The sequence below is a fragment of the Miniopterus natalensis genome, chromosome 7, assembly GCF_054644295.1.
Source record: "Miniopterus natalensis isolate mMinNat1 chromosome 7, mMinNat1.hap1, whole genome shotgun sequence".
Taxonomy (NCBI): Eukaryota; Metazoa; Chordata; class Mammalia; order Chiroptera; family Miniopteridae; genus Miniopterus; species Miniopterus natalensis.
Window position 1 is genome coordinate 38615707 of NC_142087.1, and position 14768 is coordinate 38630474.

At 41.9% G+C, this 14768-nt stretch overlaps 1 protein-coding gene across 1 annotated transcript in view; it reads left to right on the plus strand.

Annotated features, from left to right (window-relative positions):
* Window positions 1-14768, plus strand: part of LAMA1 (laminin subunit alpha 1) — a 134344-nt gene that overhangs the window by 54646 nt on the left and 64930 nt on the right. Inside the window, exons 10-17 of the mRNA XM_087819301.1 lie at window positions 480-640; window positions 1521-1661; window positions 2473-2646; window positions 4045-4146; window positions 5164-5375; window positions 6129-6240; window positions 8505-8615; window positions 14639-14766. Of these exons, the coding sequence (XP_087675427.1) occupies window positions 480-640; window positions 1521-1661; window positions 2473-2646; window positions 4045-4146; window positions 5164-5375; window positions 6129-6240; window positions 8505-8615; window positions 14639-14766 (1141 nt within the window). The remainder of the gene's footprint in view (window positions 1-479; window positions 641-1520; window positions 1662-2472; window positions 2647-4044; window positions 4147-5163; window positions 5376-6128; window positions 6241-8504; window positions 8616-14638; window positions 14767-14768) is intronic.

A 14768-nucleotide genomic window follows, 5' to 3' on the forward strand; every position in this document is an offset into this window, starting at 1 on the left:
TATTACAAATAATGCTGCTTCAAACATTCACACACAGTGTTTTGGTGGATGTGTTTCCATTTTTCTTGGGTAAATACATAGGAGTGGGATTGCTGGATCGTATAGTAACTATATGCTTAACATTTTAAAAAGTGCCCAACGGTTTTCCAAAGCTACTGCACTGTTTTACATTCCCACCAGCCTCTGTGCTTTCATCTCTGGTTTTTTCTTTAAACCAGGGGTTGACAATCTATGGTCCATGGAGCGTATCTGACAGCACCTGCTTTTGTAAATAAACTTGTATTGGAAGAGAGCTATGCCCATCTGTGTATACATTCTCTATGGTTGCTTTCAAACAATAATGGCGGAGCTGAGCACAACAGAGACTCTGGCCAAAAAGCCTGAACTATTTCCTCTCTGGCCCTTTGCAGATAGTTTGCTGACCCCTGCTTTAAACACCTTTACTTCCTGTTGGGTCACTGCCATTCTTTTCTTCCCAGGAAAATGGCCAGGTCAGTGTCCATGCAGGGGAGGCTACACAGGACAAAAATGTGATCGCTGCCAATTTGGCTACAGGGGTTACCCAGCCTGCGTCCCCTGTGACTGCAGTCCAGCTGGCAGCGTGAACGAGGACCCGTGCTCAGAGCCTTGTCTCTGTAAGGTACGTGGAGGGTAAAGCTGCCCCTGAGTTTCCTTTGAGGTTTCCTGAAAAAGGAAAACATCCCATTGCTCAGGGGATCAGTTCCTGAGCAAAGCAGCGAGGTTGACGCGGAGCCTCCCACGTTCTTCACTTCTTGCGAAGCACGACGTTGTCACACTGAGTTGGCCCCAGGGAATGTCCTTGGACTTAGATGGGCGCCTGGGTTTCTTTTTCGGAGCCTTCTGGGCAATGGCCATATGTTCCAGAGGCGTTTCTGTTGCTTCCTGGGTGAGACCAAACACTGCAGTTCTTGGGCCTTGACTGTCACCTCCTGTGACATTGTTTTTCCGATTTATGTTTGGAGGAGAACCAGGAAAACACTGAATTTCTAGGAATACTTGTTAAAGGCACACGGTCTGGGAGGTGTTTTATTTGGCTCTCTGATATTAATAACCATTTCCCCTGAAATTCTAAGGACTTCTGATTATATCCTATGTGCTCATTCCCATGTAAGCAGAGTCTTAGGCACATGTGACTGAAAATAATCTTGAACATTTATAAATAAGACGAACAATCATATAGCCATGTTCAGGTATTGAAATGTTTGAAAGATCAGCAAAGATGGAAGATTTAAAACAAAACAGGACAAAAAAGCCACTGCTATACAACGACCTCGCTCTGAGAGCCTTAGCCTTGTTCTTGACTATAAAATCAAGTGACATTTCGAAGTATCTGTTCTGGAAATATTGCTGTCATGAGGCTTCACATGTACTAAGAGCATCTTTTTATTTACATGTTTTTCTGAATCGCCAAACACCTTTGTTTTTAATGCCCTGTTAATGTGATTTTTATTCTGTCCACCTACTGGTTTCAAAAGCTAATTTTTTACCCTAACTTGCAGGAAAATGTTGAGGGGGAAAACTGTGATCGCTGCAAGCCAGGATTTTATAACTTGAAGGAAAGAAACCCCCAGGGCTGCTCTGAGTGTTTCTGCTTTGGCGTTTCCGATGTCTGCGACAGTCTTTCTTGGCCCATCAGTCAGGTGAGGCACTGTCCAGGAGCTGGGACTTAATAAGTGTGCCCCTCTGCCCTGGCCAGGTCGCCCAGTTGCTTGGAGTGTCGTCCCTTACACCAAAAAGGTTGAGGGTTTGATTCCTGGTCAGGACACATACCTAGATTGCGAGTTTGATCCCCTGACTTACCCATGATAACCACCTCTCCTCCCCGTGCCCATCTCAGGAGGCCTGCATTCAGGATCAGGTGGGGGTGGGGTGCTATTCACTGAACCCCCTTTCCCTCCCTCCCTTACCTACCATCAGGCTGATGAGGAACAGGGCAGCCTGAGGGGGAGGGAGGAGAAACTTCTAACAGTACCTGAGAATGAGGTGAGTTCCTGTATGTGATCCCTTGTCATTTCTATGTAGGTGACACATTGGGAGGATGGGATCTGGAAGCTATTTTTATGCACTTTTCAGCATTTGGCTGAAGAACAGGGGCAACAGCAAAGGAGAAGTCATAGTTAGCAAAAGACATTTTACTCAATACATTTATTAAGTTTTTTGCTAATTTTTAAATGCAAAAAATATATCTGTGATCTTCACAACTTTGCTCACCTATTTGCTTATACTTGATCTGGATTTGGAGGATGTGTGGCTTGTTCTCAGGTTTTCTGGTACTTTGGTAAGTAAAAGGGTCACAGGCCCTGAAGCTTTATGGGCACCTTGTATTAACCGCATCCCTAGCTAAGCTTTCTGGGTCTGTCCCTTCATTGTGAACATACTAGCTCTAGCCTGGGTTAAATCGAAGGTGACCTCTACTTCTAATTCTAAAATTCTTGGATCACTCTTTTTAAGGTGAAAGATATGTCTGGGTGGCTGGTCACCGACTTGATCAGTCCGAATAAGATCCCATCTCAGCAGGACGCACTGGGTGGGCGCCATCAGATCAGCGTCAACAACACCGCGGCCATGCAGCGGCTCACTTCCAAGTATTACTGGTCAGCGCCGAAGGCCTACCTCGGAAATAAGGTACTGCTAGTGACAGTGTCTCGGACAAAGATCTCAGAGCACATTAAGAAAGAACTGTTGGCATTTTAAGTGGTCTTATTGGCCACTTGAGCGTTTGACAGAAAATCACACAGCTTTTACCTGCACCTGACTCACAGTCTTTTTTATCCGTGTTTGACTTTTTGTTACATGGTGAAAATAAGAACCTTGTTCTTCTTGGCCCGTCACAGGCAGTCTGTTGTGTGAGGTCTTGTCCCTTCTCCTGGGTCACTTGGGCCTTAGTGAAGTGACATTCCTATTTGATTAGCTGTGTGTTTATCTTAGTCTGACATATGGAAGACACTAAGAAAGGTTGTGTGCGGGGACTGTTGCACTGCCTCTGGCTTCTTTATCATGGTGATGGTGGCTCACATAAAGTTCACATTTAAGAACAGATAGAATCCTTTCCATTTAAAGAAAATGCTAAAGGGTGAGACTATAAAGTGGAAAGCTGGTTAATATGATTTAACCTTTCCCTTCAGTGACCTAGTCCCATTCCCCCCAGTTAGAACACTGCTCTCCAGATTCTGATTAATCTGAAAGTATGTTCAGTGGAATCTCTCTCAATAACTATAGCTCTCTGCTCACCTTTCCCATGAGTTTGGTTTGCTGTAACGTAATGGTATGTTTGCATAGTAGCCTAGGTCTTGTAGCTTGGGAAATTTTGTTTTATATATGCTTATGTGGTGTTTATTTTTTATTATTTTCTCCATCATATAATCATAAAAGATGTTTTCTATTTATAATATGAGCATATCACCAAAGGTCAGTAGTTTTGTGTTTTTGTGGAAGGTTTTTGGGTTTGTTTTTTTTTGTCTCTTGAGATCACCTCTCCAATTTTATGGTGTAAAGATTGGTATATGAATTCTGAACATTACATTGTTGTAATGCACCTGGCAAAAATAAAATCTCTATTTTACATCAAAGGATATCTGATCAGGAAGAAAAACCTCTAGTTTTTTCTTTAGCTGATCAAACAGGCGTCTTACTGTTCTCCTGCAAACAGGGCAGTGAGATCAGCATTTTGAGATTGTAGCTGTGGATCAAACTCCCCACCCCCTAGAGTATTTATGTGAAATAAATGTCTGTTACATGATTAGCAGGTGTTCTTAGTGATTTACCTTGGGGCCTCTAAGAAGGAGTATGTTTTTCTTCCATGCATTTAAACAATGTCCTGCATTCTGGTAATATCGATTAAACACAATATTCATACACTATGCTTTCTTTCCACTGCCTTTAATGTGAACTTCCTCCATGCTATGGCCACTCAGACACCTGAAAGCCTGGTGGTTTCCAGATGGCCTCTAGCAACCACTTCCTCTTGCTGGGAGGCCATGGTCATGTCTCCCCTTGGGGTTCACTCTCGCTTAAACATTCCAGCTGACTGCATTCGGGGGATTCCTGAAGTACACGGTGTCTTATGAATTTCCAGTGGAGACAGTGGACAGTGCCCTTGTGTCTTATGCTGATGTTATCATTAAGGTAATTGCTTTTACATCACTTTGCCATAGAATTGAAGAGCTTAGTGGGGTGACAGTTTTATGACATGAAGTGGCCAAGTGAGGCCTTGGTAGCAAGGAGCTCATGGCCAAGTGGCCATTTAGCAGTGACTTGCCTCCTCTGGATACCAAGAGAATGAGTGTGAGAATTCTGTCTTTGGGCCCATTTCCAGAATTGCCTCCGGGCAGCCAGCACCTGTCACTCTTCCCTTGATCCCCGCAGACGACCCATCTTATCACAGTTTAAAGGGAGATGAGTTTTTGTTGTGATGTTGGAACTAACTTTTCGGCCCCTTTGGTCTCCCTCCCCTCCTGCTACATTGCCCCCCACACAAGTGATTCGGCAGCAGTGCCAAATGGAGACAGGAATTGTGCTGCCATTTGGGTCCTCAGTCCTAACCCTTCCTGTCCCTTGTCCCTTTTTCCCCACCCCTCCTCTTCCCCATCATAAAAAGCCCCAGCTCGGCCTCGCCCAGGATTCCCAGGGTGGTCAGAAACCATTTCAGGTTTTTGTCTGCAGTGTCTGCACCTCTCCCATTACCTTTAATGCCCTGTCCCTCCATCTCCAACCTGCAGCACTTGGAAACTATGAGCCAAACACCCATTTTGTTAACAGCAATTTTTAATTTTTAACAAAAAATTCAACAGCTATTTTATGAAAAGCTGGAAGTATATTTATTTACTTTTTCTACTTTTGTTCTTCAGCTAACGATTAAGGGTGTCGGATTGGTTGCTTTGAGGAAAACTGTGGACAAATGCATGATTTCGGTTCTTTTCTGACATCCTAGCAAAGGACACAGTTTTTAGATTTATTACGCAAATCCCTCTGAGAGGAATACAATGAAACATCTCTGATAGTTCTGGACCAAGAGTTACAAACCCCATTACCCAAGCACCTACGCACAAATGAAAAGCCATGCTATTGAATGTAAAATTTGCTTTCACTTTTTGATCAGGAAATTGAATTACAAATATACTTCCTCTTGTTTCAAAATATTAGGGAAATGGTCTCACTTTAAGCACCCAGGCTGAGGGCCTGTCATTGCAGCCCTACGAGGAGTACTTCAACGTGGTTAGGCTTGTGCCTGAGAACTTCCGAGACTTTAATAACAAAAGGGAGATAGATCGAGATCAGCTGCTGACGGTCCTTGCCAATGTGACACATCTTTTGATCAGAGCCAACTACAATTCTGCGAAAATGGCTCTTTACAGGTGCGTATTGAAAGGGAGGGAAACCTTATGGTAAGGGTACTTCACTCTTGTCTGTTTATTGTTATATATTGTAAGCTTGATATATTTTACTCAATTATTTTAAGGATACAGCTAATAGAATTGGCTATCTTAAAGTTATTTTTAGTACTGTAATTTTATTGACGATGTCAGAATACTTGTCCATGCAAATGTATCTCGTAGGAGCTAGACTAGACATCAGGATCAGAAATTTTCAGGGTGGTTTTCTGAGAAATGCCTGATGAGATAACAGTTGTCTGGACCACATGGCATCTGGTTTTTACCCTCCTGATGTTAATGGTCTTAGATTTTGCACAGTCCATTTAAGCTAACATGCCTATCCTTAGTCATTTTATTACTTTGAGTCAATTTCTGGCAATGCTAGGCTAAGCATAAACATTGGCTGCAGCTAAAACAAATGTAGAATCACACATTTAAGGACAATTTCTCTCTATCAGAGATGAGACAACTGAATGGATTGATTTTTCTGAAGCACTTCAACTCAGAATGGGTGACACAGCTGTCTATAGGTAGCAGCATGTCTTTGCACCAAATATTGAAGGTATTTCCGGGAAATAATGATAGCTCTAGAAAGTGTATTATGAAAATCTTCAATTATTTAACAAAAAAGTCACATTACTGTTTTGTTTGAATTTGCCTTTTTTTAAGAATCTATCTTCATGTTAAATGTTGTTTGTAAATAAGTCATATAATGACCCTTGTCTCTATGTGTAGGTTGGATTCTGTCTCTCTGGACACAGCCAGCCCTAACGTTATAGACCTGGCACTGGCCACCGAAGTGGAGCACTGCGAATGTCCCCAAGGCTATGCAGGGATCTCCTGTGAGGTAACACTCCTGTCCTGTCTTCTTTCTTTTTCTCTTTCTTAACGGGGAAACATGCCTTGAAGGTGATGTAATGATGTACTTTTGAATTTTAACTTTAGAAACCTAGTGTTTCTAAACTTTAGACTTTTGGGGACTATAGAAATATTGGAAACCACGTGTTTAAAGAAGTCTGGTTCCTCTGCCAGGGACACTCTTCTGAGCTCTTTCTGTATGTTGCCTCATTTAATCCTGGCAACAACCATTTCAGGTAGGTACTTCACATATTTTCTGTTCTGCAGATTAAGAAACTGAGGCAGATTAAGAAACTGAGGTGGTCAAATCAGGATTGGAACTTCATCCGTCTGTTAAGCACCACGTGATCCTGCCTTTCGTTGTTTCTGATTGATTATGATCATGAACATTTGTCATTGGTTGTGATTTCTTGGCAGTCATTTTCTACAGAGTGAGGACATTTAACCCTTAATTGTTTTTATGACTCTTTATTAATTATAAACTTTGCAATTAGTAAAGTTGGTCTAATGCTTCATGGTGTGAATATTTAAATATTTCCATTTTAAAAAAAAATATTTCAATTTAAATATTTTTCAGACTTAAAAAAAATTTTTTTAATCCTCACCTGAAGATATGTTTTTTATTGATTTGAGAGCGAGAGAAAGGGAGAAGGAGAGACAGACATCGACGTGAGAAACATTGACCAGTTGCCTTCTGTATGCACCCGTACAATCCCCAACCGGGGATCGAACCCACAGCCCTGGGCATGTGCCCTGACAGGGAATCGAACCAACCCTCAACCCTTCGGTGCATGAGACAACGCTCTAACCAACTGAGCCACACCAACCAGTGATGACTGTTTTTTTAAACCAATGAACTTTTACTTAGATCTCAAACATTTATTTTTAGGCCCAGAAGATATCTGTAGGTCCTGTCCCCTGAGTGCATAATGCTTCATGAGTAAACGGCTCTAAAGCTGCCTCATAGCATGTGGCACATGGCATAGGAGAGCCTGGAGCTCGGGCAGGGAGAACCATGGGAGTGGAAACTCCAGGCCAGCTACACCAGGAGGGGGCAGCAGCGAGCGGCCGCTGCTGGAAAACAGTTCACTGGGCTCTCGAGGGAAAGCTGCTGATGTGCATGGGATGGTGGCTCAAGTAAGAACAAGAAGCTCGATACATGTTTTCAAGTGTTTCTGTTAAGCAGAAGAGCTCACTATTCAATCAAACTCTTACTCCGAAGCTGACTTAAAGAATCAGCTTCTAGCCACCAGGCAGAGCTTCAGGCAGCTATCTGCTCAATGCTCATCTGCAGATAGGGAGAGCATGGCTGTATAGAAGTGGTAGGGAACTTTCCCAAGGTCAGTTTGAATGAATACATTTATATATTACTTGTAGAATGAAAATACTCTTTAAGAATTCTTATAATAAAAACAAATCCGCACCCCCTTTTACCATGCCTCCGTGGGCATGTCCTGGCCTCCAAATGAATCATTCCCCAGTGTAGTCTAAACATGTTTGCTGTCTGCTGTAGCCCTGGGCGGGCTGTGGATGCGGGTCCTGGAGGTATGCACACCTGGCTTTGAATCATCCACTGGCACAAAGGGCACATTATCTAACTGCCCCGTGTTCCAGATTCCACCTCTATAATATACAGGGGATATTTCTCAGGGTTGTCTCAAGGACTAAATGAGTTTCGGTGTCTGGAGTGGTTCTCTGCTCCTCATGGGCAGGGAGTGGTATCCTTGAATGCCCACACTGTCTATCCAGCACTGAGACCCCTGAAGCACATCTATGATGTTTGCTCAGTTAAACTGATGCAGTTTGACTCAGACCTGCATTTGAATATTTTGGTAGCAACATTAAATGAATTTTAAGCAAAAGAAAAAAATGAAGTTGAGGGAAAGAATCCTCTCGGTTGAAACACTGTTAAATGGCTGTGTGTTGTGACATGATTTCTAAGAATGTCGCAGTAGAATACCAAGCAGGTGTATGCCAACTCATTAAGTTTTTGTCCCTTTGCTTCTACCTTTAAAAAAGAAATAAGGAGCTGGAATATGGTGATGGTTGCACAACTTGGTAAATTTACTAAAAAGTCTTTGAATTGTACTCTTAAAATGGGTACATTTTATAGACACGTGAATGATACCTTGATGATGTTTGGGGAAAGTAAGAAAAAAGGAAAGAAATAGATTTCTCACATATTGGGAAGATGATTTGGGTCATGGACAAAGTTGCCTTCGGCAGCATCAGTTGCCCACCCTTCTTTTGCAGTCCTGCCTCTCTGGCTATTACCGCCTGGATGGAATACTCTTCGGAGGAATTTGTCAACCCTGTGAATGCCATGGCCATGCAGCTGAGTGTGATATTCAAGGCACTTGTTTTGTGAGTCTTACCGAAACCTCTCCCACCCATCCCAAAGTCATCTGCTGTGCAGAAGTGATTTTTTAAAAAAGTGATTCTTCCACAGGAGAATATCCCTGCCCTTGAAGACCCCAAAGGAAATTTGCAGATTTAAGTTCATGTCATAAAATATTTCCTGCTTTCCCTCCCCCTTTTTTTGAAAAACATGTTACTTTGGTGATAGGAGAAAAGGAGTATATAACTTCACTGTAGGTTTTTATTAGAACAATGAAAAGTAATTATTACTTTGCAAGATTATAAAGCCATATAAAGGTAGAAAATGTCCACTGATTAAAAAGGATCAGATGTTTAAATGCAAATGCAAGGATTTTTAAAAACATTATATTACATAATAGATCACAAGAGGGATAATAAAACTAAAAATCATACTCATTTGTACAATCGATAATACTTTATAGTTGTTAGCTTGGACCAACTCTTTAAACAAGTACTTCTTTCATGCACTATGAGCTGAAACAGGGCTTCACAAATATGTAATTAATCTTGAGAATGAACTTTGGGGCAGATACAGGGCATGACTTGTTTTTTAACTTCAGTGAGGAATTCTATTAGGCTCTCATGCCTGGAATCCAGGCCACACTCCTGAGTTTTAATGGATTCGCTCCTCATAGATGGAGTGAATGCGTATGTTAATTAGCTGAACCCCATTCATCCTAGGGATATGTTCACACTTTTTCCAAAAGAGATTGATTGAATCACAGAGCTAGGGAAAATTATCAGAACCATGGAGAAGATCTTGGCAAGATGCCAGGGGTGGTTTTTTTCTCTCCAGAGCCTAATTTTTTATTCTGTGAGTGCAGCATTCATTTTGTTCTTTGATCATTTCCTTGTTCTGTAAGTAAAGCATCTATAGAATTGCATGAAATGATGGTTTTCACACAGACTCAGTCCTCGTGGATCAGTTTGCTCAGGCATATAGCTTCCCACAGCTCGATGAGGTTGTTGCTTTGAAACATCTCTCCCTTTGCCATTGGGGTTTGCAAGGCCAGCCTTTCGGAGGCCTTTGCCAGCATCTGGGGTGCCCAGCAGGTCGTGGTTGTGCCACCTATGGCTCTACCTACAGGTAGGCTGAAAGAGTACTTGCACATGTTTCTAGTACTATGTATTTACAAAAGTGTATACTCGCATTTAAGTGGAAATGCTAAATAGCACCTGTCCTTAAAGCTCTAATCACCATAAATGGTAATTTTTATAGTTTCAAATTTTTTTGGAAATAGTTTTAAGCTTACAAAAGGGTTACAACAATAGAGAGTTCCTGTGTAACCTTTACCCTGCTTCCCCTAAAACTCACATCTTGCATAACCTAGTAGTTATCAAAACTAAGAAATTAACATTGGCACAGTCCCATCAACTAAACTATGAATTGCACTCATATGTTCCTTTTCCTTCCAAACCCAGGGTCCTACATTGCATTCAGTGGCCCCACCTCCTTCGGTCTGTGAGTGTCTAGTCTTTCCCTGTCTTTTATGACTGTAGCACTTGTGAGGAGTGCTGGACATCCTCTGGGATGTTCCTCAGCTGGGGCTGGGCTGTTTTCTCATGATTAGGTTGAGGTTATGAATTTTGGGCAGGTAGGTATGGAGGTGACATACCTTTGGAACCCCTTTTGTCACTATCTTCTTCCTGGGGATGTTAGCCAGGGTCATGTGAATGAGGTGGTGCCTGCCAGGATTTGCCAGTATATTTTCCTTTTTTAAATAATTAATATTTGAAGGAGCAAAAACAATAAAAATTTAGATCGAGATTTAAGGTACATCAAACTTGGTAGCATCATTTATCTGTTTAATCTAACTTGGCTTTTTTATATTCTCTTTTTAAACGAAACCTTTAAATTCTGCCTGCTGTATGGCTGTGTATAGCCCTTGGTGTTGTACATAGCTATCTAGGGTTCAGAATATAACTTTTTATTTATAGTTTATTAGAGAGAAATCTCCATTTCTTCTTAGTGCTCCTATTTTTATTTTATTTATTTATTTTTAAAATATGTTTTTATTGATTTCAAAGAGAAGAAAGGAGAGGGAGAAAAAGAGAGAAACATTAATAATGAGAGAGTCATTGATCAGCTGCCTCCTGCACATCCCCTACTGGGGATTGAGCCCAAAACCGAGGCGTGTGCCCTGACCTGGAATTGAACTGTGATCTCCTGGATCATAGGATGGTGCTCAACCATTGGGCCACCCTAGTGGGGCCCTATTCTTTTTTTTTTTAAGACTTTGCTTTTTTTAAAAAAACAATTTTAGGTTTACAGCAAAATAGGAAGGTGCAGAGATTTCCCATATCCGTCCTGCCTCCATACACGCACATTCTCCCCCGTAATCAACACCCCCCAAGAGTGGTACATTTTATTACAGTCGATGAACCCACACTGACACGTCACAGTTATCCCAAATCCATTGTTTACCTTAGCCCATACTCTTTTCTCTGCGCTCCCTCTGCTCTTCTCCCAAAGAGAAGCCAATTCCTTTGTTTTGCAAAGAGAGGAGCATAAAGTGCAGTTGTGCGTGTCTCGGACCCTCATGTTTTTCCTTCCCAATGAAGGGAAGATGTTTTTCCTCTCAGATGATGAGCCTTCCATCCTTCACACACCAGATCCACCAACAGAGATGGTCCCTTGCGGGGGATGGTGGCACGTACCTGAGAAAACATTGAAACAAACCCTCAGGGGGTTCTTTAAAAGAACTACATAATAGTTTTCCCAAAGAGAAAGAAGACCCCACATGGCCCTTTGAGCAAAGAGAACATATCACAGACATTTTGCAATTGTATATAATGGAATATATTTTAATGAAACTGGTTATTTTGGGTAATAATTTCAGGTCAAGCACATAGCTGCTTACCAAGACCAGTTGCATTTTTAATTGATTTGTATTAATTATAAAAACCAAGATGGGTAGGGAGAATAAAACTAGTTGTTACCAAAATGCCATCTGAGGACCAGTAGCATGGGTGTCGTCTAGGAGCTTTCTCAGACATGCAGAACCTCAGGCCCCTCTCAGACCTCCCGAGTCAGAATCAGTAATTAACCCAGGTGATCTGTGTACACAGTCAAGTTTAGAAGCTCTGCTCTAGGATAACCTTAAATGAAACTTATGAAACCCTGGTACAAAAGGATGTAATACAAATGTTTATAGTCCCCAATTAAATTTAGTACATGGGAAGACTTTTATCAGTCTCAGGAATCATAGAAAAGTATACAGTTTAGAAACTGGACATATTATTTAAATTGTTGGATGAAGAGCATACAATAAATGTTTATAAAATGAGTAGCTCTAAGAGGAGGAGTTTGAAGGGAAGTGGAGCAGGGTGGACACCAGGGGAGAGGAAATGAGAGAAGAGGGCCCACAGGTGGGACTAGAGTGGATGAGTACAGGCAGGGGTGGGCGGGGGTCATAGGAGACAGCTCTGAATGGCACCTGCACAGGGGTGGGGGTCATGGGGGGTCTGGGGAGGAAAGTGTGCAGAACAGGTGCAGGTTCCCTTGAGCCATAGAACTGCCCAGGTGCTCAGCGCTGCCTCCTCGGTCAGTGGGGCCATCTCCTTTCTCATGTAGCTCCTATATACCCAGCTCAGGGTGATTTTACATTTGAAAGAGATGTTTCAAACGAGGAAAATAAGTCTTCTATATTTATTCATGTATTCCCTATTTCTAATGCTCTTTGCTCCTTGACATAAATTCAGATACCATCTGGATCGTGTTTCTGCCCCCGGAAGAACTGCTTTCACATTTCTCCAGTGGGAGTCTGATGGCCCACAAATTCTCTTCTTTTGTTTATCTGAAAAGGGCTTTCTTTTACCTTCACCACTGAAATATTTTTACAGATTTTTCTTTCAGCACTTGAAAGTTGTTCTGTTTGCTTATGGCTCACAGTGTTTCACATGAAAAGTCGAGTGTAATTCTTTTCTATGTGATTCTCTGCGTCTTCTTTCCTCGGCCTGCTTTTTAGATTTTTCTCCTGGTGATGGATCACATTATTTTTTTTCTTATTCTCATATCTAGTAATTTCTTCCCTCCATTTTTTAAAAAACACTTTATTTGGAAATAATTCTAAATTTATGCAAACGTTGTAGGAATAAGAATAGTACTTAGAACACCCACCATTTACCCAGATTCCCCTGTTGTCAACATTTCCCCCTCTTACTTTATTCTTCTTATTATTTACCTCTCTAGTCATGATTTTTCCCTAAACTACTTGAGAATAAGTTGCATACATTATGCCCATTTATCTCAAAATATTTCAGTGTGTATGTCCTGAGAATAAGGATATTCTCTTATGTAATCATAGCACAGTTATTAACTTCAGTAAATTTAACATTAATACTCTACTTTTTCTAATCTACCATCTTTTTTTCAACATTGTCAACGGACTCAGTTATGACCTTTATTGCATTTTCCCCTCCTTTATAGGCCCCCATCTAGGATTGGGTGTTTCTTTTTATTGTCATGTTCTTTAATCTCCTTTAATTCAAAATATTTCCACAGCATTTCTTTGTCTTTCAGGACATTGGCATCTTGAAGGACATAATAATTTTCCAAAAAAATAGAATGTCATGTCGCTCCTTTGGGGTCCTTCTCTCATTTTCCCGTGAATAGGCTCAGGTTATACTTTTCCAGCCAGAGTGCTTCATTAGTATGTCCTCAGAGCATGCACGTCAAGGCCCACTGTCCGCCGCCCCTCGCTGCTGGTGTTAACTCTGATTACACAGGCTGGGTGTTGTTCAGTTTCTCCACTATATAGTTAGCATTTTTTTTTTCTTTTATAATTAATCAGCAGCCTGAGGGAGACACTTTAAGACCATGCAAGTGTCGTCTTCCTCATCAAACTCCCCCTTAGATTTTGCAGTCATTGACGGGTCTCACCCAGCCAGAACTTACTCCGATGTTTGTCAAAGGAGGATTCTCCAACTCCAGCCCTGCCCCCCATGCTTGTTGGTTAGCACACAGCATTTTTCTATAAGCAAGAACCCCCTCCCCTCCCCGTTTGTTTATTTCCCTACTTGCTTTCTATCTGGACTCATGAATTCCAAATTCTCCCAGATTTGGCCAGTGTAAGCATATCCAGTAGTTTTCGATTGTGTGATGAATATTGTTCGGTGGATGTTATTATGTTGCTGAGTTTTTAGATTGTGTTGTTTTCTTTTAAAGAACTTGGAAATTTGTGTTGGTAGACAGCATGATTATTTCAAGGTTTTTTATAAAAGCTTTGCTGGGGCGGTTCTTGGATAGCCTTTACTCTGTGGCAGGTTTGGCACTACCAGGAACTAATTTTCCTTCTGGGGTCTCTACTGAGTGTGCTGGGTGTGTTCCAGGGTCTCCCACACTGACTGCTTAGAATCCTAATGTCTCTGAGTTCTCCGTGAGTTCTGAATTTTTTAGCTTATAGGTCACCTGTCTTTCTTTGGCCTCAAAGAGTGGTACTCTAGGCACAGCAGCTTAGTATTCAGTAGCTGTTTGAAGGGGTCTCCCATGTAGATTTCTGGAGCTCCTGCTCTAAGAAACTCAAGTCCTCTCTTCACATTCCAGCAGGTACGGCCTTTCCAAACTCTGACCTCTGTCTCCTTAACAGTCCCCCCCCCCCCACACACACACACACTGCTTGGCAAGTGTCTCCAGGAAGAAAGACATGCGGTTGGAGGACTCATCCCACCGTCTTGGTTCTCACCGAATCTCAGACCTGCAGCCTCTCTTGTCCAGCGCCTGAAAACAGTTGGTTGATAGATTTGTCCCAGTTTTCTAATTGTTTCCTACAGAAGGGCAACAATGGTACCAGTTACTCTGATGCGGTTGAAGATGAAAGCTCTTATGCTTCCATTTGTACAAATTTAAAATTTTATTAATCAGGCAACAGGCAACCCCTCCTCATGTAACAGAGTTTGGTGACTTGTTCTAGCATTTTGTCTTTTTTTTCCACTTGTATTTCAAGTTGTTTTTAAATGAATCCTCTATAAACCCAGAGCTGAGTCAATTTTTCATGCATGTGTCCTAGGCATGCGAACACAACACCACCGGGGACCATTGTGAGCAGTGCCTGCCCGGCTTTTACGGGCGACCTACCCGAGGGACTCCTGGGGACTGCCAGCCTTGCGCCTGCCCCCTCTCCTCAGCCTCCAACAAGT